This window comes from Cygnus olor, chromosome 1 (genome assembly GCF_009769625.2).
Source record: "Cygnus olor isolate bCygOlo1 chromosome 1, bCygOlo1.pri.v2, whole genome shotgun sequence".
Classification (NCBI taxonomy): domain Eukaryota; kingdom Metazoa; phylum Chordata; class Aves; order Anseriformes; family Anatidae; genus Cygnus; species Cygnus olor.
Window position 1 is genome coordinate 144,270,061 of NC_049169.1, and position 25,680 is coordinate 144,295,740.

At 44.2% G+C, this 25,680-nt stretch overlaps 1 protein-coding gene across 14 annotated transcripts in view; it reads left to right on the forward strand.

The window, feature by feature from the left end:
• The window catches only part of LIMS1 (LIM zinc finger domain containing 1), a 66,681-nt gene that overhangs the window by 35,255 nt on the left and 5,746 nt on the right, over positions 1-25,680 (forward strand). For 11 of the 14 annotated variants that reach the window (XM_040551816.1, XM_040551905.1, XM_040552064.1 and 8 more), the window contains exons 2-7: positions 13,921-14,080; positions 19,418-19,484; positions 22,144-22,264; positions 23,112-23,261; positions 24,340-24,490; positions 25,237-25,329. In XM_040551816.1, the coding sequence (XP_040407750.1) occupies positions 13,921-14,080; positions 19,418-19,484; positions 22,144-22,264; positions 23,112-23,261; positions 24,340-24,490; positions 25,237-25,329 (742 nt within the window). Of the gene's footprint in view, positions 1-8,478; positions 11,733-13,920; positions 14,081-15,739; positions 18,359-19,417; positions 19,485-22,143; positions 22,265-23,111; positions 23,262-24,339; positions 24,491-25,236; positions 25,330-25,680 lie in introns of those variants that run through there. The other 3 variants (XM_040551566.1, XM_040552620.1, XM_040552485.1) reach the window with 3 other exon arrangements.

Below are 25,680 nucleotides of genomic sequence, written 5' to 3' on the forward strand. Positions count from 1 at the left end.
TGCTAAGCACCTTCCTTAAAAATTATTGTGGCAAAATATATTATGGTAGCCTATTGAGATTATTTGCCACAATATACCAGAAATATTGAGTCATTTCTAGGAGTGTGGTATCTTGTGGCTGTGATATGTGTACTTGGCATCTATTTAGAATATTAATTCTGAGTTGATTGCTTAGATGGACTTTCACTAGCATTAATAGTATCTTGTTCGTATGATCATAGACTGAACAATACTCATCCGTGCTAAAGAAAGATGCGCAGAGACTCTTGACTATTTGTGCTTAGTTTCCTTTATGCAAAACTAGCTATGAGGAAGACTCTAGTTACGGAAGCGAAAGCTGCTTTTTAAAGCTTACATATGAAAATAAGCCCTGGTGTTTCTCTTGCCTACAGCCGCCTGCTGTGTGCATGGCCAAGGTGGGAATGGGGCCCTTCATGGGCAGGGGGAGGTTGCCTTACACCGGCATAAATCTGGGTGTTTTGATCCTTTCCTGAGCTTCTTCCTGTTTAAGACAAATACGAGACAAGGATCAGTCTTACGAAATAAAATGCAAGCAGAGGAAATGCCAAATCGAGGCCCTTACAACCCAGCTCGGGTGCAGGAGGTGCAGGAGGTGAGCAGAGCGTGGCCGGAGGATGCTGCCAGCGCGGCGGCAGCCGGTGCCGCGGAGGACAGGGCTCCTCTGGTACTGCTGGCAGCTCAGCGGGTACATGGTCAAACTGGACCTTGCTTCTTCCTAGCCCATTTTGTTATATTTCAGCCTGTGTTGCCAGGCAGCCTTGTTTTATGATTTCTGCTGCATTCTCCGCGACAAAAGGATGAGGCATTGTAAATAGAAAATACTGACATAACAACAGGGCAAGGAGCAAACGGAGTGGAGAGGAAAAATCCTTTAATTTTCTAAAACTGGAAACGTCTGGCTTTTTTCATGTGTGCCCCCCCACCCAGTGACACTTAGATGCCTGTCCTTAGCACATACTTTCGGAGTATCTAGAGTCCGCAAGAAAGACAAGAGGTTTCTTTCATGTCTGCTGAATACAGCTTGCCATCCTCCCTGGCTTTGCCTGCCCTCCTGTAGTTTCTCTCCCCAGCTCTTTGTTCTAGCTTCTTTTTTTATGTCCTGGAAGGTGCACATGAATCCAAATGTGCTACGTAACATCAGCCCCCTGAGGAGCAGTTCACCCTAAGCTTCTTTCCCCGGTTAAACTATCCTGTTTTTCTAATATTGGGTCAGAATGTGCTTTAGTTGTGCTCATCTTCTTAGGGCATCCTCTGAGAATTTCTGTATTAAAAAAATAGTAGTTAAAATCACCGTCTGCTGAAGTCATACATGATGTCTGCTGGTTTTCTCTTTACAGCCTTTTACGTCTCAGCCCAGTATGGGATTTCTCCCTCCTTCCTTTTCTGCCTTTTGCATCATCTTCGGTGTCTGTGTTTTGGGAGCTGGGTGCAGGTGAGCAGGAGCAGTGCCAATTGACCCGGTGGGCAGCACTTCGCACCCCTTCGCTCTGGGTGCTGGGTGTCTCGGACAGCCTCTCCATGCTGCAAGTACAGTTGTAATTGCAGCTCTGGATCCTATGCGGTATAAAACTAATGTCTTACGTTGACATAACTTTGTGATAGGTCGTGTGCTGTGGGATTCTGAGCTCCGTAACAGGAAGCCAATCTTCAGCTTCTGCATCTGCGTCCATTCGTGTCGCTTCAGCCAAAGGTTTGACCCCCATCATTGTCTTTCAGGTCTGCTACTCAGTTTATGATGAGTCAGTCTCTAAGCACGTTCCCCTCAGAGTTTTCCAGGAAGGACCATAGCAATACAGTTTGGCTCTTGCCGTTAAGTTTCCTAGTTTGTCAGATTGCAGCTTAGAGTAAAAGCTGATAAACGCATTTTTACACCTCATGGAGTCTCTCCAGCAGAGTCCTGCTTTAGCAAGTAGGTGCCAGATCATCTTGAGAGGAACTCATCTCGCACAGCTCTGGCAACCTACAGGGCCTAATTCGCAAGCAGCAGAGCTCGCTTTAATGCATGGTTTCGCTCCTTCCCACCCAGTCACTGCCCCAGCTGCTTTGACGGCGTGGTGACCCAGCAGCTGAGCTGTCCCACCAGCAGTGGTGAGGACACGAGGGGGCTGGGGAGCACCAGCACATCCGATTGAGGAAACTGAGGTCACCCACAGCCATAAATAGCAAGCCCCCGCACTCATCACCCCTGTTGTAGAAAGCTTGTATGGAGGAATTGCCCTCTGAGGGCATGTCTCCTCCTCGTGGCAGCTTTACCAACTTTATAGGGAGCTGGAGCCTGGCCACCCCATGTCGAAGCTGGTCTGATAGCTCACCTTTTCCTTGAACGTACACAGTGCAAGAAAGTGCTTGGTTTACACCTCCACTAGGGCAGGGATCCTCTATTCCCTGCCTGGTGGAGGCTCAGCAGTGCCCGAACCGTGGCTGTCCAGGATGTTCCCTGGGCACAGAGCTGGAAGCGCACTGAGCGCCATTACTGCCCTGCCTGGAGCACAGGTGGCTCTCATCGAACTGCATGCCAGCTGAGAAATCAGCTGCTTCATTATTGCTATTATTATTATTATTATGTTTTCAGCACAGAGGGAAAGACTTGTTCTTTTCCAGCGATATTGATCTGGTGCAAACATCACTGATAAATCTTGTCTTGCCCTGTCTTTAGAAATGGTGTTTTGGAAGAAAACTAACTCTGTGCTGAGCTACTCTTTTTCACTTTTCTCAGTGAACAGGATGCAAAGGAAATTGTAAGCAAACATTTATGATTAATCATTAGGAGTCACTTAGCAGTGGCAGCATGCTCGCTGATTTTGCACTTTTCCCTTCTCTTCTCATGCACTTTGTAAGAATTATGATAATTCCTCTGAAAAATTGATAATATTGATTTCCAAGCTCAGTACAAGGCATTGGGAAAAGCAGGGGCAATTCTCTTTCTAATAACTACACTTAAAATGGATTTGATCAAAGAGTTGTCCATACCTCTCTTTTCAAGTTCATATACATTCAAATGCAATTTAAAATGTAAATGACTTTTGAAGAGATTGGTCTCTCTCTTACATTTATTTATTTTTTTAACCAAAAAGTAAACTCAGCATTTGCAACAAATGATCACGGGCAAGGTTCATGCGGTGGCTGTCAGTTACCCAGGCAGTTCACTGCTCCGTTCTCCTGTGCAGAAAGCACCGCGGATGTTTTCTACGTTAGCAGAAACCCTTTTGGCCCTTTTGTGCTCTGCTGCCGAAGCTGATGGGTACGTCTGCGTGGGTAGGTGCAGGCAGTCTTCTGCTGGGTCCATTCAGGCTCCCGCCTGCCTGCGCACACCGGCTCCGGGCTGGAAGGCATGTGGATGTGCCCCAAAATTTCAGGCACAAAGACTCCCTCGCAGATGAAACAGGAGACATAAGCACATTCCTACGGCCCACTGAGCCTTGGGGGGATAGGCTCTGCGCAGCAAAGCTCGTAGGTGAGTATAAGAAGAAATACATGAAAAAACAACAACAAAACAACGGCAGTGCGGTAGGGCTGAGCGCCTGCCTTGCCTTTTGAGGTGCCGCGTTTAGGAGCTGTGCAACGCCATGGGTCTCCTCCAGTTTCTGGAGCCAGGAACCCCACTGGGCTTTCGGACCCCTCATGGCACTGGGGAAGGTGGAAAGAAAAGCTCTGTAACTGGAAGCAACCTTAGAGTTGATTTCCACTGGCAGCATTTCTTAATAGCATCACAAACGATAACGTTTACTTAACCTCTTTCTGTAGGTAGATGTTCTGCTTCCTCGTGGTGCCAGTATCAGCAAGTCCAGCAGGAATTTTCAATATATTGGTTAAAAAAAAAAAAAAAAAAAAAGAAACCAATTTATTAAATCAGCAAGAGCTTGAAAATAAATGTTCAGCCACAAAAAAAAAGTACAGTTCATCACTGTTGTGGTTAGAAACTCTGCTGGAGTAATAAAGAGTTGGGACCTCGAAATATTTATTTGAATCAGACGCTTTGTAACTCCCAATTAAAAAACACTTTGGCTCATCTGCTAGGTGCTCTAATTGAAGAGAGGATTTGTCCATGTAAATGTAGCATTCAGTTATTAACATTATTAATTATAGTAACTTCCAGCCAGCAAAAATATGCTTCATGCTTATATTTTAATACTCCGATACTTAGAATTTGTGTTGCACCCTAGTTTGAGATATCCAAATGACTGGAGGCCTCGCCTTTCGTTTGTGCTGTACTTTTCATTGCTTTAGGGGTTAAAATAGCTCACAACGAACACACCTTTTTTTTTTTTCTTGCCTTCTCGCTCACCCCTTGTCTTTGAGATTGCATAATAACTCCAGAGCAATTTGACTTGCTCGCTCTGACTATCGCCTCCTGTGACTCCAAATGACCGGAGGTAACTGCCTGCATGACGGAAAACCGAGCCATTACTGGTGTTCCTCTTACGCTTGCCTCATTGTCATAATCTGTGATTTCAATGAATTGGTTAAGCTTCGATGATTACAGCAATTAGTATTTTTGTTGCTCTGGCAGCATCGGTTGGGTAAATAGAAGTTGTGGATTGATTTTTGCTTTTGATTTCACGTGTTTTGATAACATCTTATCAAAGGTGTTCTTTACAGAAAACGTAATGCGATTGCTCGTTATTCCTCGTTCTAATTAAGTTCTCCTTTGAATGCAGTCTGTCACGCTGGGCTGAATTTACGCATGGAAATATTTCTGCAGAGGAGAGAAAGCTAAATCCCGCGTGAATGCCACCACTTGCTACAAATTGCCAACGTGCAGGCATCGGGGAGAACAAGTTTACAGGGTGCAAGACCAGGTTGCCCTCCTGTTTCTCTCCTCCTGTGGTCTCCCTGCTGCTCCACGAAACGCAACGCTAGCAGGCACGGTGACCTCCGGAGACCCGTGCGCCTTTTGCTCTCTGGGCACGGGAGCAGCTCCAGCTTGCCAAGCATGTTGCCTCTGACAGGGGCAGAAAGAGCAGGCAGGCCTTTTAGAGGGTTTTAGGTAGTTCTTGGTGGCATTCCGAAGTGATGGTTTCATATATAACGCCCCGTGTGCAGTGTTTTTGGATGGCACTGCTCAGGTGTGCCAGAAGATTGTAAGGCATCCTGGGATGCATCTTTATGTATCAACAAGATGAAGCTTCGTGATTAATCTGAGTGGAGCTTTTTTCCAAACAAGAGGGACTTGTTTTATGACTTTCATGGCATTTCCCTGTAGCTTTTCTGCTTTTTCAGTCTGTTCTAACGGCCAGAATAGAGCTAGAAGAAAATTAAGTGAAAGCTATTAGCCATCAGCCTCATCAAAATAAAAAGTAGGTAACATATTGGCACAAAGCCAGTGATACCTGACAGCATTTGTCAGCTGTGCCTTTTTACATGAAAGATCCAAAAGATTCAAGCTCTTCCAGCAGGGAATGAATGGATGAAGGTGAAAACGTCTCTTCCAGCATGTAGAATCCATGCATGCCACGCTCTTCATAGCGCATAAAGTTCTTGATGCCAAGCTCAGTATTCCTGTTGAACTCTGTTCCTATGCAGCTATTAGAAAAATGTTACCCACTCAGAGTTATGACTCAAAACTGCCCTGGCTGGTCTAGTTCTTGTTCCGTATGGAAAGTTTGCATTGCAAGCTCTTCGTCTGGATTGATATTTGGCTTTTCATTACATTGTTTTGTACGTTCCTCCTTGCTGATTTCAAAGACTGAAGCGTACACTGTATTTCTGATATATTTTAAAAGCTGTTCCTTACCTATTTTCTTCTTTTCCCAAAGCACATGCCAGCACTGCAGCCTTGGGATAGCTCCAAGAGCGACCAGGCTGTGGGTAGTGAATTTTGCCCGAAGTGTACAAGCAGTTGCTTACTTCTAAACTACATTCCTTTCTTTAGCTAATCCTCACATTATACCCACACACTCAGTGTCATGTAACAACAGGAGGGAGGTTTGGCAGGGCTCGAGCCCATCTGATCCAAAGCAGAAAGCTCTGCCTTCGCTCACCCTTCCCTTCACTTCCAAATAACCTGGGCGATCCCCAGCTCCGCTCCCTCAGATACTCCCGGCAATATTCTGTTGCAAGTGTGAATTTTTCCATCTTTCCTCACAAGCTTGCTTGTGGCCTCATATGCATGTGTTGGATTCATTCACTCCTGCTTTACTCACTTAGGATTGGACAGCTATTGGGGTGAAAACTGTGGGGGTGAAAACTTTAAAAGAAAAAAAAAAGCTTACCATAGCCTTTGGTATGGAAAATGCTTGCCAAGTAATGCTTTTCAGTAACTGGTACTGGAATTCTTTGTGCTTCCTTCCTTGAAATGGCTGCTACAAGACGAAGATCCTCCCTCTGTATTACCCAAAATTTTATGGCCGTAGTAATGGAGTCTAAAGGTGCTGTTATTCTGCATTAGCTTTATTTGTCAATATATGAGTCACGCTCGACTCTTAGGAGTGAAAATCACTTCTGGTTATTCTCTTTCAGCTGTTGAATATTAGTGGCGGTGTTTAATTTTTGCTGTAATAACTGCAGATGGCTCAGCTGCCTTCCCTTCTGCTGGTTTTAAAGCCAGGTGATGCTGCAGTGAGCATGTGAAGAAAAAAAATGGGAAACCAAACCCCAGAATGACGCACAATTACGGTTTAATTTGTATATGAGAGAATTAAAAGAGCAGCAGCTGAAAAGATGTTTCCTTTACCACATGCTACCTTCTACCCCAAACAAATTGTTTAATTCGGGCCGTGAAAAACGTCATCACTGGAAGCCTGAGTTCTGGAAAAACAAACTTAATGAAGGTGAAAAATGTCCAGAGAGGCTACGCTGCTGAAGGTGCAGGTTGGCAGCAGCATTGAAGAGGACTTGGGAGAGAAGTGAGGGCTGCCCCTCGGCAGCTTGGCTGAAGGTCACTCCTCGGCACGGTGTTTCCAGTGGAGACGCTGCTATAATAAGAGCGTTGTTTAGAGCCAGAAAGCCTGCTGTTGACAGTTATCTCAGCCCTATAAGGAGCTTCGTGGACGTTCTGGACGTCTTTCCTGGTAGCCTGGGTGTTATGTTTAGTCAAGGTATTAATTATAGCTCCTGGGCGAACTGTTCAGGTCAGAGGGCTCGCCTTGTAAAAACGTCGGTTCCAGCTAGGGGAGGCTGACACTTGCCTTTACGTTCAGGAAAGCATTTCTGGTGAATTACAGTGAGAGATGACATGAACTGAGTATTGGAGCTAGCAAACGGGTATTCTGGAGAGACGTACGGCAGTGAAGCATTTTCCTAGGATTTCAAATGTCAGAAGATGCAAAAATCAACCTCATACATTTTTATGTGTTTGGGTTTTAAATTTGTTCCTTAAGCAATGGATGAGGAGCACACATACACTTAGTTGTAATTTGCTTGCAATTGCCTGACCACAATCTATTCTCTTCTTCACTTGACTTTCCAGTGTTTGGATTCCCACAGGTATAAATTTTATTCCTGCCCGAATGCTTTCAAATTTTAGGACTGAATGAAATTGGTGTGGTGAAGTTCACTGTGCTATATCCAAACAGAAAGACGCCTTTGAGCTTCATGGGCCTGATTTTGTCTCATTGTTCTCAAAAAGATTTTTTTTCTAGAGGGAGTCTCTTCGAGACGTTGGATGTGCAGTCCCTAGCACTGAGTAGCTGACCTTTTTTATTGGTCTTAAATTAGGCACGGGAATAGAAATGATGTTATATGAAATGCATTAGTGTAATTACATCTTTAAAGGCTTTAAAATGGATTGAGTTGGAAGAGTTTGAATACAGTACATTTAGCATGGGGAAGTACACATACAGCTAACCACACAGGGAGAGGTTTTTAAAGAATAACTGATGGGATGCCGTATCTCATGTAACGCAGGTATACTAGAGCACTGGTGAGCTTTTCCTGTGTGCCGCTGTGCCTTTCTGTTTTGATTTTCATGTCTGTGTAGGCTGCAAAAATAGTAGTGGGGGAGGAAGAGATGGCCTTTTTAAAGAGGATCAAGTATCTGTACACACAAGAAGTCATCTCTTGTTTGACGCAAAACATGGCTTCATTTGGTAACGTTTGCAATTAGCAGGAAGAAAATACGATATATTTTTTTAATATTGCGTACAACAGAAAAGTCCTAGAGCTAACTATCACACTAGGTTTCTGTGAATCCTGCTAGAGACTGATTTTTCACTGTGCTCCTCTGACCAATGAAAACTGTTGTGTGGGAAGGTGCTGCGTACCTGTTTATTGCAGTCGTATTCATTTCCTTATGAAGTGATGGAATGTGAACCTTCGCTGCTTGCAGAGACCAAAGCATTTTTTGGACATGTTTATACTAGAATACGTTTATATTGAAGTATCTGAAACAGCCAGAGTTGTCTTTTTGTTTGCCCTGCTTAAACTCCCACCGCAGAAGCTTAATCATATTTCTTATGGCTAAAGCTAAAGGTTGAAACTTTTAGGAGCACTCGGAATTCACCTGTTTTTTTTTATTGCAGTGGTTTCGAGATGGTTTTCCATCCTTTTCAGCAGAATCAGGGTAGTGCTGAGCACACATGAAAATCGCACCTACAACGTACATCTTTATTACGGAAAAGATTTATATCTTCCTTCCAGTTGCCTTAAGAGACCAGTTTAACGCAGAAGGTATTTTGTTGCTTAAGAGATGAGTGATCGCAGCAACCAGAACCCAAGAGTGTTTTCAATTTCAGTGAAAAAAAAGACACGAAAAACCAATTAGCACTTCAAAAGGTTGGTGCAGAAATCAGCACAAGGCGCTCCAGGTTCACGCCTATTTCGCAGCAGAGCTCCCACTCTAGTTGTTCCGTGTTTTGCGTGCGAGGATCGCTGCGTGCCATCCCTGTTAAGTACAACGAACATGAAATCATCCCTACCTCTGTGGGAAGGGGAGGGCTGCACCGTGATTGTTCATGAATCCCCCGCACATCCCAGTGGGGTGCGTGGCCTCCGAAACCGGCGGTGATGCAGCAGGTTTGCACTGGGCGGGCAGCGTTATTTCGGGGGCGCGGGGGCAGGCTGCCAAGCGGCAGCTGCCTTTGCCAAGCACCTTGTTTGGAGCTGTGACCGCTCGGCTCATCTATTTGGGGAATGAAGCGAGGCGCTCGGCAGGGCTCGCCAGCCACCGAGCCGTCTCGGTAAGAGTCCCCGTGGGCTGCCACCGGGGTGGGCAGCCAGGCTGGAAGGCTCTCCGGAGAAAGCAGTTCAGTTTTTCCTGGAGGGAGACAGGAGGCAGTTTTCCCTCTGAGACAATAAAGCAGCGCGTTTGTTTTGCTGCTGGTTTTCACGACAGCAGCAGGACGCTTCCCCTCCTCTCCCTGTGCCGTTTCCTTTGTCACCTCCCCAGCAGTCACCTTTGGCTGCTGAGCAGATCCCCGTGTGCCAGGAGGAGCCGCTCTGTCATCTTCCTTCCTGCCTACCTTTTCTCCCCTGCTGCACCCTGGGGAGACTTAAGATCTCCTAGTGAAAATACAAAGTGTTTTTAACAGCCTGGTTCAGATCTTGGCAGCAAGTCCAGCAAAACGACAGAAAGAAGAGAAAGATGGCCAGCTGCTCTGCATTTGTGGATTACCAGACCATCCCCGTAGAAGATGTGTTTTGTTTCAGTAGCAGGAAGGCCCTTTTTAAACTCCTGTCACGCTCCTTTCTTCCCTAATGGGAAATGAGTCGGGAATAACTCTGCTGGCAGCAGTGGCCAGAGGCCTGGAGAACAAGGCTGCTTCTGCTTACTGCATGTATGGAGTCGCCGTGCCTCACGGGGCTGCCCCTTGGAAAAAGCTAGGGCGGTGAAATCAGGCTTTTTGGATGGACATCTTATTGCTCCACCTGGAGCAGACAAAAACAGGGCTTGAGCTCCGGCCAAGCCCTGCAACTGGTGAGGGCGCAGCCTCCTCGGCCTGTTACAGCCTGTGGCTGCCGGTGGCTCTGGTACAAGACGGGCAGTCAGACCCACAGGCAGGTGAATACGCTGGGCCACGCCGTCTCAGCCCCACCTGCCGCCATGTCCTGTGGCACGTGGGGGGCTACCAAGAGGAGTGAAAAGGAAGACACCTGACCAAACCCATTCCCAAAATCTGGCCTGTTTGCTTTTCAGCGGAAGAATTGTGGTGTTGTGTTGGCTAGGTGATGGGAAGATGGCGATGTGTGAGCCCTGAGGGGTCTCGGACTTGTCCTCTGCTGGGTGCTTATCGGCCACCTCAGCCAGTGCTGAGAGGTGTGGTGCAATGTGGTCATAACACAGACCCTCTGCGAGAGGCTCGAGGATGATTTTTATTTAGATGCTGAAGGCATATGAACAAGCAGTAGCCTTGACTGGGATTTCTGTCATGTCCTTTGTCATCTATTTCTCATTTCTCTGCGTGTTCCCTCTGGTCTTCTTCCTGCCCTCCTCCGCTTTCTCTGCTCCCTCTCAGACCGGCAAATTCCTTGGCTGCCAAGATACTGTGTGTCACCAGCACAAAGTGCTTGTGGCTTTGTTGTCTAACAGATTGCTAATGAGGTTGAGTCAGTTCCACGCAAGAGGTAGTTACCCAGGACCGCTTCCCAAAACCCCTTTTCATTTTGGCTTGGCGTTACACGTTCCTGGAAGCTGCCTGCCCCAAGCATTGCGGGAGTGCAGGCCCGTGGCTGCCGGTGCCTCCCCTAGTAAGCGGCACACCATAGGTTTTTGAAGAGAGTGCAACCATAAAATGATTGCCACATTAGTAGGGCATTCTGTGGTTAAGGAATGATGAATTTTTATGATTTCTTCTTTTTTTCCCAGTCTTGCTCTCTCCGTTCCCTAACGACCACTATAAATTACTTTCGGTGTTCAACTCTATGGAGCATTCTTGCATTGGGTAATTGCTCTAAACCCAGCACTGAAAACCAAGCTCCATTTTAACTCCTTCATCAGTTGCCCATTATAATGCACTTGGCAGTTCAGCTAATGGCCTGCGAGGCAAAACAGAAAACAAACTGTCCCCCTGTATCTACGCCTTCGCTGAAGTGCTGACAAGAAGAAAGATGCCTAGAGATATATTCAGCACATACGACTTAGAAGATGGAAGTGGAGCATTAAAGGCCATTTTTGCAGTGTAATTACTATGCCGTGGTATTAAAACAATATTTACCTAATGACAGCAGTCTCCTCCTTGTGCTTTACCTTGCTGTTTTGCCTATGATAAAGTGTTGTTGGAATCCACCCCTCAGCAGACAGGAGCTGCGGACACGTTTGCCGGGGAACATGTTTGCTCACATAGGTTGCTCGTAAAACGGCTCTCCCAGGCCCGAAAAGATTTCTTCTATCATCAGCCAGCAGCGAAGCCCCTTTCCAGCATCCAGGCTGCATGACAGCCTGGCGCTGGAATGTGCTCCTCCGCAGCCCAGCTTTTAACTTGAAGCTCTGGCAGGGCGCTGGGTAGGTCTGGCTCAGTGACACGGAGCTGTGAAAGTCAATCGCTTCGTTTGGGAACAAGGGGAAGCCCAGCATATTCTTTAGCCGCCTTTGCCTCCAGCTCCTTTGCAGTCTAAGCACAGAATATACACGCCCGTGAAAGCAATTAGAGAGACATGGACTTCCAGCGCAGAGCTCACTCCTACGCGATCCCGGAGGACGAAGAGATCGCCCACGAGGTCGCTCGCGATGGCCACAACTCTGCGGGAAACGAAGGCGAGAAACCAGTGTCAAAACTGCAGCGTAGGCACAGTGACATAAAACTCTACAAAGAGTTTTGTGACTTTTATGCAAGATTGTAAGTTGGCTCTGTTCACCTTCGGGGCGTGACCGCGGTGATGCCGTTGGCATACGGTACCCAGGGCTTTTACCGTCTGAGCTCTGGGCAGGCTGCAGGAGCTGTTCTCTAACGCAGCCTCTGCCGCTGCTCTGTGTTTGATACGGTGCCAGTTGTAATCATCGGCGAAAATTTGAGCTGTTGCTGTGAACTTAATCTGTAATTGCGTCAGAAATTTTTATCAGCAGTTGAAACTGGGTTGGCGTTTGCCAAGTAGTCTCAGATTTTAGGCTGTTGCTTGTTTGGGGCAAACGTATAGACCATTTCACTAATGCAGAACTGTTGCGTGCATCGCTGTTTTCACACAACATGTGTTTCAAATCAAAGCATACAAGTGCTTTTGCATATCGAGGAGGAAAACTTTATGCTTTCATTAGCTTTCAAAGTTTGTTTCATGTTTTTGCTTGCATTTTGTCTCTGACAGCACTTAACATCAAGTAACTTCGCAGCATAACGTCCTTAGTACTCAAACTGTTGAGGTGATGACGAAGGATCACAGTTTTTATTATGATTACCGCTCATTTAAATTAATAAAGAGGATGGCTTAAGTGACTTTCTTCCCCCACCAACTTAGTGTGGCTAACTTTATACTTAACCACATTTTGTAGCATAATCACTGCACTTTTTCAGTGTGCTTGTCTCTTGCATATGAAATAGACCATTCCCCGGTCTGACCTCCTCTGTGAAATCTGCCCAGTCATTGTTTCACTGTGAGGACAGCAAATATTTTGATAGCAGTCACTGTTGTCCTCTTCTGCAGACAGCTCCAGCGAGGAAAAAAAAGCCAGCTAATAATAACTGGTCAGATGTGACCTTGCGTAGGGTTCTTCCGTGGCACAGCGTAAGAAATAGATAAAGCACATTTTCCTTTTTGAACCATGTGATAGGTGTAAGCAGTGCTGTGCAAGGAAAGGGTTTGATTCTTGTTGAACCTGGTGGGAGCCAAGAGGTGTTAACCCCTTGGGGGGAAAAGCTTGGCATCTTGCACAGGACTGAGTGCTCCGCGCTTACAGATGCAGCAGATTTCTTTTCTGTATCAAAATGTGTGCCTGTGTGCACGTACATGTAAAATAACGTCTTAATAAGCTTCCACATAGATGTTAGGGTCAGTCTGTTCGTCAGCTGTGTTACGATTGTGTGAAACTAAACCACTGCCGTTTATTTGCTTTCTGCTATCAGATGATATCGGGGCAGAGAGGTGATCCTGAAAGGCGTAGTTCTGGTAGTCCAGGCATAAGTAAGAAAATGCTTGCAAAGGAAAAATTGAACGAGCCTTTTTCTGGTACTAAAGCCTTAATGAATTGTACCGCAGTTGTCCCGGCTGTTGCAGATGTGGACACGATCCCAGTGAAGCTGCTAATTCCTCTGCTATTTTGCAGCTAGCACACTGTCATGTTATGGTCTTTGAGAAGCAGCCAAGGTTGCTATTTGAGTATTTTTTCCCTGGTGTTGACCTATGCCTGAGTCACGGTGGAGCATCCCAGCACTGCGGCCAGAGCAGTTCCACCTTGTCCCTTGTCCCTTTTCCATGGCCTGATGCTGGGGTGCTGTGAGCTGCTCTAACCCAGACGAGCCATAACAAACCAAGCCAAAATCCCTTGACTATAAACTAAATTTCTAAAACGACTTCAAGCAATGTAAAGATGATGTAAGGAAAGACTGTCTGCTCTGGTTTTCAGTAATCTGCCAGACTAAACACATTATAATCTTCCATATTGCTTGCTTAGAGCTTTTGAATCAGTGTTGTTTTATATATTTTAGAACTATGGATTATTTCAGAATTATCGTATTTTCCTATGTGATGCCAGTCTTCAATTGTTGTTAACATTTGCCCGTGCTGTCTGTTATTCTAATGTATTTTACCATTTTTACAATACTTCTTTGAATTACCTGCCTTTTCGTATCATAAAAAGACGGTAAATGTATCTGTGACACTGCATCTATTTGGTTTTTTTAATTAATTGTTATTAGAGTGGGTTGTAGGGTTTTTGTTTCTAAAGAGTTTAGGGACAGGGGGAAGTGGCAGTTTTACTGCTAAGGGAACACCACAAGACATTAAGTCCATGGAAAATCTTACTCTGAGTCACAGTCAGCGGCGTTACCTTTTGGGGCTAATTTTCTTTCCGTTTCCTCTGTTTTTTTATGGCAGCAACATGGCGAATGCGCTCGCGAATGCCATCTGTGAGCGCTGTAGAGGTGGCTTTGCACCAGCAGAGAAAATTGTCAACAGCAACGGTGAGCTGTACCACGAGCAGTGCTTCGTGTGCGCCCAGTGCTTCCAGCAGTTTCCTGAAGGGCTCTTCTACGAGGTAAGCTGGGAGAAGTAACTCCGGGCAGATCAGTAGCTTAGGAAGTGCTGTGGAAGAAATTGGGAGAGAGGGAGAAAAAGTAGAGGGAGAAAAAAGGGGAAATGTTTCTGTGCCCATTTGGAGGACATCTGTTATAAGTTATAACCTTATTTAAATGTGTAGCCTAATGTTATCACAGTTGAGAAAAGAACTACTGGAGATTTCCCTCCCACTGCATTTTTTTTCCTTGAAATCTGTAAGCACTGTGTCAGAAACGTAGGGAAAGCATCCTTCTTGGAGGAGAGCCCTCGTATAGAGGGAACTCCCAGCATTCTGCAGTCCTCAGGAGGTATATTGCTGAGGGAGTGAGGCCTGCACAGCATCTGAATATTGCTGGTAGAGATGACCTGTAAGCCAGCGTACTGAGGTCAAGGTGGGTTGACAGCCCAAATCAGATGTGGCCCAAGTCAGGTCAACCCTAGAATCAGGTAAACCTGGAGTTTAATGTGCTTTCAAGGGAAAAAACCCACTCCCACTCAGTTTTCTTATCCCCAGCTGGATTGCCCTTAAGCTTAAGGTGTGTTTTGGTATCAGAATTGTTTTCTTCTGCCTTCCCTTACTGTGGGGATTCAGAGGTGGCAAGTGCAAAATGGCTTTAGTGAAAGCTGTAGACTAGTTCATAAAACATGAAGCGATCAGTGTAAGGAAGGGTAGATCATTACCTTTTACTCCCATAAGTCAGGGAATTATTACCTGAAGTTTGTGGATGGGGAGCAGAAGCTCAAGCAGATAAGACAGAGTTCTCAAAAGTATCAAATTTCTTCAGTTGCATCTGAAAATCCTATTCTAATCCACTTTCACACAGAGCGTGCCAGCGTGTCAAGAGCACAACAGTTCATCTTCCACAGTAGTATTTTTGTTTCTACAGAGCCATGCTATATGGTGAGGAGGAGGAGGCTGGGGGAGGAGTGTTGATTGGAAAAGAGAATGGCAAAAGGGATTCCTGGGTTTGCTTTCTCTTACCTTGCTTGAGGATCAAAAGATTTTTCAGTGCAGTAGGGATAGTGTTGCACAATTTGTGGCAGATGAGCCACTAGTGGTCCATAAAACATCAAAAGGTGAGCTGCAAAACGGTAGCAATTAAGAAAAGACAATACAAACAAAACACCCCCTAGATGCTTACACATTGCATTATAATTGTTAATATACACTGAGTTACTGCCCACCGGCAGGCATGGTAAAGGGTCTGCCCTAAGTGTTGAGACCCGAGGCAGATGTAAAGTGATACAAATACTTTAGAACTAAAACATTTGTTAATAAAATTGTCTTAAAGGAATAAAATGTATTTTCTCTAAATAACGAGGGCTTTATTCATAAAACCTCTTTCAGAAAATGGAACGGCCCTTTGTTTGAGATAACAGTTTGAGAAATACTGCTCCAGGCAGCCTGTATCTCCTAGAGGATGGAGGAGGACTGCAATGGAAAGAAAGTCCTATGTTTGCACCTAGTTCAGGAATATTACAACCTCCCTGTTGCTCACATGTTGCCGTACCTGAACCTCCTTGGCAGGGGAAAGCATCCTGATGGTGTTTAAATATATTGGATATGAGCATTTTGCCTCCTATTGCTACTTTCTTCTTGAGAAATGTTGCAGAGAAAGTGGAAGGTTTCAGTTAAGAAAAGTTACCTTTTGCCACAGCTACTGTAGGGATAAAGTTATGATTGGGATTAAGAGAATATCCAAAGACTTGTGTGTGCCTTGAACTTCAGGCCATTGTTCTGCCTCTAGTCCTCCTACTGTCTACCACAAGATCTTGCAGTTCCTCTCCATACCAGCAAGCCTGCCTGCTGCTGTTGAAGAGATGATGGTTCAGATGATGGCTCAGAAATCTCACCCAGCCTTCCTCCCCCATCTATATTGGCCTGTACTTGGCATCTTCTGAAGAAAGTGAAGGTCCATATTGTGCCAGCCCTTGTGCCTTTGGGGCTGTTTCAACTTGGAAATCTTCGGCAGGGCCCTCTCCTCTGTCTCTGCACCCTTTAGGGTGTCCACACGTGTCCTGTGCTGCCAGCACAGCTCTCACCTAGCACTTGAGAGGTCAGTGAGATGATGGCAGTGGAAACCCTGCCACGGTTCCTGGTGGTGCTCCTTAGGGAGAAGGAGGGACAAGGGCAGAGCTTGCTCTTCTTTCACATGAGTTGGTGTAGCACTTTGGCATGCAAGTCAGGAATGTAATGGGTGACAGCATTTTGGGGGAGAGGGAGGAACAGGAACAGCCCTAAACAGGTAGGGGGTGGGCTTAGGTTTGCCAGTGCTCGGGAGATGGCTGACAGTGCTCTGAGATGATCTGCGTCACTGTGAGGAAACAGTGACCGGAGAAGAAGGGCAGAAAGGTTATCTTCTTCCGACTGGTTTAATGCACCCTTGAACAAGATGCATGTGGAGGTGCGGCCAGGCAACGTGTTTTTCTGAGCAGGTTCCCTGTGGGTAAACGGAGGCATTGTTGGTAGACCTGCATCACTTTGTGTTTGTTCTGTGTCCCGTTTAGCTAAGCCAGTGTTTCTTGGAAATGATTTCGGGAAGTCAAATATTCTCCCCCTGCCTATCACGAGCGTTGCAGAGTTCCTCCAGTTAGTCATTAAGCTGCTTATCGCATCTGCACTCAAACGCTGCTGTGATAAGCTTTCATGCTGTGTGCTCCACCGTGGTGGGGTGGAACTGGTCGGGCTGCACTGGAAGAAATGCAGGTGTAGGTGGGTCTGCTGCGCTGCAGGACGCGTCTGCAGTCTGCGTTCCCTACAGCTGCTGTCACACAGTTTTGTAACCCAGCAGAGCGTGCAGTCCTGTACTTACAGCAGAACAGCCTGCTTGCATGGGCAGCTTTGGTGGCACCGTGCCCAGAGGGACAGGTTGTCCCTCTTCCCCTTGTAATTACTCAGTGGCTTTTTCTCAAGACCATGTTATTCCTGGGTTCAGCAACTGTCCTTCCCTAGAGGTCTGTCCCACTGGGGACCGCGGGCACTTCACCTTCAGACAGCAGAAGTCAGGAGAGATGAAGCCTACCTGGAGTGCAGCTGTTTGTTTAAAGCCCTTTTGGGGCAGTAAGAGCCCTTTGAGGGCAGTAAGAGCCTCTTTCTATGCCCTTCCAGAAAAAGGCCAGCCTGCTCTGTGCTGAGGGGCAGGGAGATGAAAGGGTTTAGAGAGGTGCATCCCACGGGGGAAGAAATACAGCAAAATCCTTATGAAGGACTCCCAAGAGTACTCCTATAATTGGGGAATCTGTATTGCTTTGTTATTATAATTATCACTGAAATAGAAAGATGCATGACTTTTGCTTTATGAGGCCTAAATGAGAGGAGAGTTCCTTTTAGTTTTTATTTATTTTTTTTAAGTTGTTTCTAACAACCTATAGCGAGATAAAAGGAAAGTGCAGCTGCAGTGAGCTTCTCAGATTTATTTCTATTCCATTTGCACCTGGAGTGTTTTCTTAAATTGGGCTCTACCAAAAACTACCTTAGACGAAGTGTCTTTACAGAAGCAGGTTTTGGGCATGTCTTCCCGTGTCCTAAGTTAGTAAAGATGCGGAGATCAGCTGGAGATAATGTTGTGGTGAAATGTTCTGAAAAGAAATGCAGAGCTATGCAACTAACCCATGGACCTCCACCAGTTCAATGACCTTGCTTTTAAAATACATGCTGTGGGATTTGTTACGGAAGCTTAAGGCTTTCTCTAAGGGGGGAGCTGCTGGGTCATCCACAAATGCAGCACAAATGAGCCAAGAAGGTTGAAAATACAAACAACACGGAATAGTAACCAACCTGCTCGACACAAACCTGTTTGGTCTGCCCAGATCAACATGCGGTGGCTCTGAAATCCAAGCTAACCTGTGCATCTTCCATTGTACCAACTGTTTACACAAAGCTGGAAGCTTTCTGCTTTTCTTCAGTTTAAAAAGGATTATATTTGGCAGGAAGCAAGCACAGTTCTGAACTAACCAATAATTTCCATTAATTTTCATTAGTCAGTCCTCTGTCTCTCAATTTAAAAACAACAACAACAACAACAACAAACTCCAATTAGAAGTTCATCTGTTTTAGAGTATTACATTGAAAAAAGCCTCGATAAATTGCTAGGGTAGACTTCTGGAAGAGTCTGTATATATCTCATATGTCTTTCTGATCCTTGTAGGTGCAGTTCAGGTTGGGCACAGGAATTAAGTTTCTGCTCTCAAGTTTCCAGTGACTTCTAGAGTATTTCATTAAATCACCACCCTGCCAATGGCTCTGTATATTGCACAAGTAATTACTATCTTGTATTTGATCCTTGAAATTTCATAGTGTAAAAGGTTATTGCTGTATTCGCTATCCATGCACCAAAACTTAATTTGTGGGTAGCATTTTATGCTATTTGCTTTGTTTTGTGTTAGACTCAGTACAAAGAAGGAACTGGGGTTTTCCTGCTATCCCTCTTTCCAGTGTTTTAAACTGAGACATTGAAATCCAAACATACCTAATATTGTCTGTCTGGTTTTAACATGCTAGTTGGCATTTGTGTCTACTAATGATGTGCCTGAAGGTATCTAAACATTTCCCTTCACTTCAGGACATACTCGTCTACATGTTTTTACATATTCCTTGGTTAGGTTGCTAATGCAGTGCTGTAGAACTTCTTTTTTCCATAGTTTTTTTCTCTATGAGCTTGAACTACAACTGAACTTCTTTAAGCTTTGAAAAAATTCAGCTCCAAATCCCTTTAGATCAGCTCACAATTTCATTTAGTCAATTTAGAGAGTTTTGTTTCTTAAAATTTCCTCAAACAACCATCGTGAAGGAAAATTTCTCTGTATGTTTGGCTGTACTGCTCCATAAATTGTGAGGATTTCTGTCCCTGGGGGTTCTTCCTCCCCCCAGACTTACTTCCTCCAGGGTGCTGGGCCATTCTTACAGGAAATGCAGAGTGGGGAAGGGATCAAACGGGTTCAGAGAAAATGCTTCCCCCCAGGAAAGGTTTTCGAAAGCTAATTTCCTGCCCAGAATCCTATCGGTTGCATCAGATGGTGGTCAGTCTGTCAAAATTCAGGCATCCGTTGTGAGGTAAAGGGATGACAGAAAAATGCCACATGCTCTAAACAGTATTAAAGGACTAGTGTTCTATTAATGCCGTGTGCTGCCTAGTAGCTGACTTAAGGTGGGTGAATTTGGTGCCTGTTTTTCTAGCAGATGGTCAGGTTTGTTTTTTGTGCAACTCCTCATCTTCTACTACCCAGTTGCATCTGGAAACATCCTGGTATGTTACAGTATTTACGTCAAGGGCATGCTCCTAATCCCTCTAACTCTCGGCTTGTTTTCCATTTGCAGTTTGAAGGGAGGAAGTACTGTGAACATGATTTTCAAATGCTTTTCGCCCCTTGCTGCCATCAGTGTGGTAAGTTTTACGTTGAGGCAAAGTGCTTCACACTGATCACAAATGGGAAGTCAGCGTATTGCTGGGGGAAGATGTGCAACCCTTCTGTATCTCCTCTGGGAGGTGGCCCCACACATCTGAACTTCCAGAATGAGCTAGGCTTCAGAGAACTTGTGGAGCTGCTTTTCCTACAGGTCATCAAACAGTAGGTTTTTTAAAAAAGGTTTGCGTTATTTGAGTGAACAGCTAAGCTGTTGGTCCAGTGACCCAATGAACAGACCATTCATGGTTATCTGTACCTACATGCATGTGCTTATATTCAGCCCTTCTCATGCAGCTGAAACCCTCCAGCGAGTCTGTCATCTCTTTTGACAGTTAAAACCCATCCACGTTGTCCTCCTCCATGGAAGCAGGGATGGTCTTTATCATCTACTCTTACCATCAGCTGATGAGTCAGCTGGTCCCCTTTCATATTTCTGAAACAAATTCCTTCAGCATCTGATGTCTAACCTGTGTAACACTGAGGGCTGCCTTTTGTCAATTTGTCTGATGATGTAAATGCTTGCGTATCTGCTACGCTGTAATCAATTGCCAGGTTTTTTATCCTCTGTGTTCTCTGTGTGTGACACGTTTGCTTGGGCAGGGCTGAGAAGTCATCACTGTACCATTGCTTGAGCTGGTCGGGAAGCTCTTGTTTTTCCGCGGTACCTTGGCAAGCCGCTACAACTTTTGCTTATCTTAGTAAGGCCTTTCCCTTGTGCAGAGGGAGGGGCTGGGTGCTGGGAAAGGGGGAAGCAGATGTTCTGGAGCTTTGAATTTAAAGCTGCAGATTTGAACAAGGAGGGGAAGGGGAAGAGGAAGAAAGGGCTTAATGGTGATATCTGAGCAAACCTGAAGTGTGCGGCAAACCAGAAAGTGTCTCACTTCATTCCGTCTACAGGCAGGCCAGTCACTTCCCAAGCGTGAAGACCTGTTGAATTCCTCCAGTCACTCTGCAGCCCCCTTCCTTTGTCCCCTTCCTGCTCCTCTGTGCCAGGGCTTCCCCTTCTGCATCCCTGCTTCTGGCCTGCAAAGGATTTTTGCAAACCCTCCTCTCTAACCTCTTCAAACAGAAAGTGCTGCTCTTCCTGCACGCCAGCATTGTTCACACACGGCTCCTCTCTGTTAGCACTGTTACTCACCTTTGGTGAGCTGGGCAGAGGAGGCTTTACCTCTTCAGCACCCAGGAGCCTTTTGCAGGATACCAGAAGCTGTTCTGGTCCAGGCAGAGGGGTATGGAGGAGCTACACCATGTATCTCCAGGGTTTCTCCTGCCCAGCTCCACATCTAGAACAGCTTCAACTGCTCCTACCCTGGCTCCTCATAGCACCGGCTCTGTTAAAACCTCATCAGTTTTACGGACTGACTTGTTCTGACAGATGGGTTAAAAGTAAGTGACTTTGCTGGAGGGTGTGACTGGCTGGCTGGGCTGCCTCCCAGGTCACTCTGCTCTTTTACCTACAGCGCCTTATGGGTCCTAACTGAAACTGGGCTTTTCCAGTGTTTGGATTTACTAAGGGTGGCCAAAATCAACAGGGCTGTTGTCAGCAGTGATGCCTCAAGCTTTCCTGACATTTTTAGAGTCCATCAGGTTTTATTCTTGAAAAGCTATGACTTCATGGGAATGCCACAGAGTTGCATGCTAGACTTCCTTTCATTCACATCTGTTATCTGACTGATCGCTCCTCTTTGACAGCTGTTTGATTTGTAGGCTCTTTGGAGCCACGATTCAGCCTTCCTCAGCACCAGGAAGCTGAGCTCCCAGCACGTTTTAGGCAGAGTGTTCTGGGGCACTGCTCAGGGGCCTTGGCTACAACGTCCATGGAGGAAACAACTAAACACGTGTACCGTGTGTGGTGGACATGGCTCCACTGCCTGTGCAGTGGAGTCACACAGTGCATGCACAACAGTAATTTTAACACTTTTTCAATGCCTTGCAGGACAAGACTCCTTGTGGTAGGTTAGAAGTTGTTGTGTGTGTTGGATTTACTGTTTAGTAAGTGCATTCTCTCACTGCATCTTTGCACTTTGACTTCATAGTTGTTGTTTTTTTTTTCTTTTCTGTTTTTTCCAGTAGGTCCAACGCCACCCGAGCTCAGTTCAGTTGTGCTTTGAGTATAGAGCCCCTTCAAGGCTTGATTACAGACCTAGTGAAGTAGAAGCCACTACTGTGTAAATGACAATTTAAAATTGTCCTCTTCTGTAAGAGGAGAAAGGCAAAGATGATAAGGAGACAAGAATGCCATATTATATAAAGAACTCTGTATATTTTGCAAGAGTTTGAGATCAGATGAGAAAAAAACAGATAAGGGACTGAAAAAGGATAATTGCAGAGAGAAGGTGGAGAAAGGCTTATATATAAAGAACAGAAGGTTGTCCACCAGCAAGGACATCTGCTTCTGACCCACAGCACAAAAAAAAAAAAAAAAACACAAAACAACACAAACAAAAACAACCCAAATTCCAGAGTTTAGAACCAGAACTGCAATACTGAAATTATTAATATATCCTACCAGATTTGGGGGGAGGTGGGCAGTATATGAGGAGAAGATGATGATGCAATTGTAGTGATTCATTTGTGGGTTTCTTTTAACTTTGTCTAGCATGGTATTGTAAATTCTTGTCATTGTGTTTCTTACAGGTGAGTTCATTATTGGTCGTGTTATTAAGGCTATGAACAATAGTTGGCATCCAGAATGCTTCTGCTGTGACATCTGCCAACAAGTATTGGCAGATATTGGATTTGTCAAGAATGCTGGGAGGTAGGTCTTCATCCTTCTGTTACTGCTCATGAATAAAATGAAATGAGAGGTGGGACTTAGAAGTTATGGCCCTTAAAACTTTCCAGTTGAGATGGAGTAACTGAAGTGGCTTTTATGAGAAAAAGGTCTAAGGGTGCATCACAAAATTAAGAATGAATAGCTTAAAATATGCACATAAAATCTTAACCATTTATCTACCTCAACACCAGATTACTTGTCAACACCAGGTCTCATCTGTACCCGGTGACATTTCAGGATTGGTAGGGTACATTCTGATCAGAGAGACAACATTCAGATGCAGAAGTATTGTGTTTTTTTAAATCAATTTTTGTTTTTCCAACATTGGTTTCCAATTTGGGTCCAGTTCAGTACCTTATTCATTAATAAATGTTTTCAGTTCATTGGGATCCTTCACTTTTATACCAGCTGTGATCACAAGGATGTTTTGCAAGTGGATTATATGGCCATGGACTTCGTAAGTTTAATATGACATACATAGTTGTTTTTATAGAATCGGGACCTGTGTGGCCATCCAGCTTCCAAGCTAAATTTTTAAGAGTTTGAGAGTAAAATATTCAGCAGTGAGAATCTGTAGTGAACATTGTTTTCTGTGTTTTGACACAGCTTAAATTCAAAGAAGTTGAAGAAATGATAGTTCTGTGGTGATTGGAAATACAGTGACAGCCCTCCTTCTTCTGCACTTGGTTTACCTACCAAAGAAATTGTTTTAAAGATTTTTTCTTCCAAAAAAGGCTGATTGAAATGAAGTTCTAATAGATGTTTGATTTATATTTTTCACTGTACTAACTGGTGCTGGTACTTACCTATGTTTTTTATGTTGTTTCAGACATCTCTGCCGTCCTTGCCATAACAGGGAAAAGGCCAGAGGCTTGGGAAAGTACATTTGCCAGAAGTGTCATGCCATTATTGACGAACAGCCTCTCATATTCAAAAATGATCCTTATCACCCTGATCACTTCAACTGTGCAAACTGCGGGTAACTTGAGTTCTGCAAAGGAAGACAAGAAAATGCTGTTTTTATTTGCTTCTTCCATTTACATTTTAAAGTGAAATCCAGTACTGTTAAACAGTCAAAAGGGAGAGCTTTGGGTTGCATTGTAGCCAGATGTGTGTCTGGTTATCGCTTTTGGGACGGTGGAGTTAGATCTTTAGTTCAAACAACAGCCGATATGTTGGGGAGTAATGAAAGATTGTAATCTGCAGTGATCTGTAAATCTGTAAATCTGTAATTTTCTTAGGAAATATGAAGTCTGGGCACAGGTAAATGGTTCTGTAGCAGCAAAATGATTGATAGCTTCTTTTTCTGCAACAAAGGGTAGAAAAGTGATCCTCTTTAGCTGCTTGAGTTACTATCTTGCCCATGTTACTTCTTTTTAGCTGAGTTGCATGAAAAATTTTGTTCTTTCCTTTTAAAGACATTTTCTTAGAAGCTGTCCCTTACCTCATTTTATCAGCTTCTGCAACTGTAGTCTACATAGCTTCATGTTTCTACATCCTCCCCAGATGCACAGATCACGGGACATTGTAGGATATAGCACACATTATTAGTTGTTTATTTTTGGTACAAAGGAAGCTATCGTTTCAGTGCCGTAGCAAAGGCTGATTTGAAAATCAACCTGTAGTATTGCATCAGTGCCAGTGTCAGCTCATATTTTTCTTTCTCTGATGTTTTATACCACAGGGAAAATGCAAAGAATTGCCTTTTCCTTTCAGTTACATTTATGTAAACCTAAAATAAACAGGTGATAAGAGGACCAGAATAGAAGCCAAGCATGACTACAGCTTTCAAACATGTTTGAAAACAGCTCAGTAGCTATTTTCAGAGAGACTTAATGCATTGTACTTAGTAGGGTTTTCTCAGTTTACTATGGAATCAGTCTTGTTTCAAAAAAAAAATAATGAATTGCCATATTTGATGCTGCTAGATCCATTATTGTAGTATAAATCCAATTTCTAAAACAAATGCTAAAAATTAGATTATCTCCAGAAACTCTCAAGAGTTGAAATCATTCAGTTCCTTTATTCATGCTCTCAATTAATTAACTTTTGAACAGGAAGGAGCTTACTGCTGATGCTCGTGAGTTGAAGGGAGAATTATATTGTTTACCCTGCCATGACAAAATGGGTGTCCCCATCTGTGGAGCATGTAGAAGACCAATTGAAGGACGAGTGGTGAATGCTATGGGCAAACAGTGGCATGTGGAGGTAAACAATAGCTGATATATTGTCTTTCACAAATGTAAATATTAACATACCTGGAATATTGCTGATCAGTCTACATGAAAGGATTAGAAAAGTATGCAGGAATAATGAGTATATGCATTCTCCTAATCCTATTTTCAACCTTCTCGTGTCTGGTCTTTCACTGTGAAATGAGAGTAATTTCCAACCTTGCAGAGACCTTTGACTGTGAAGCTATAAAATCATTAATTAGAGGAAGCACTGCCAGGCCCTTATAGAAGAAAATTTCACAAAGTGAAGAGCAGGATATATGGAAAGGCGGTAAAGTTCTGTGACAACTGTAATATTACTGGGCACCATAATATTCTTAAGTCTTTCACAGTTACCTGCTACAGGTAAAGCACTTCATGGGAGGGTTTCATATTTCAAGGGCATGTACAAGACTTAGTTCCATATCTTCGTTTTAAATTAGGAAGATAAGCGGTCTATTCCTTTTGTTTAGAAAATCTCCTCCAGCAAGAGCTTTCTTCACAATAGTGTAATGATGGTGCTTATTATTTAATCTCTCTTCATTCTATTCGTTGATAACACATCACTTTGCTTCCTTTTTTTGTAACTTTTGGATTGAAATGTTGAAGACAAGTTTTAATTCTCCTTTTCAAGAGAATCAGTGGCTCACTAGACATGACATTCACATTGTTTGATTTGCTTTCCAGAAAAAATACAATTACTTCCAAGTAATCCAAAACTGTATATAATTTTCTTCATAGCATTTTGTTTGTGCGAAATGTGAAAAGCCATTCCTGGGTCATCGTCATTATGAGAGAAAAGGCTTGGCATATTGTGAAACCCACTACAATCAGGTAAGGTGGCATATTTTTAGAAATTGTATTGTTAAACTCATGAATTGATTTTATTAAAGGAGATGGAAGACCATAGACATTCTTCTGTTTTCTCATAATCACCTGTGGTTATAAAGCTAATTAGCAGATGTTCTGTTGCAGTTAATTTATATCGGTTTCTCTAATTATAAATCTGGCATTGAAAAACAAAACTTCAGGGATTTCACAAAGACTAGATGGGCTAATCAGTATCGAGTTGTTCTTCAAGCTTAGTGGCGCTTATGTAGAGCTGTTTCAAGCTTTTGCATATCTGCGAGATGAGAGCAGCTAATAACACCAAATCTTTCCCAAGAAATATAAGAAGATTTGCCA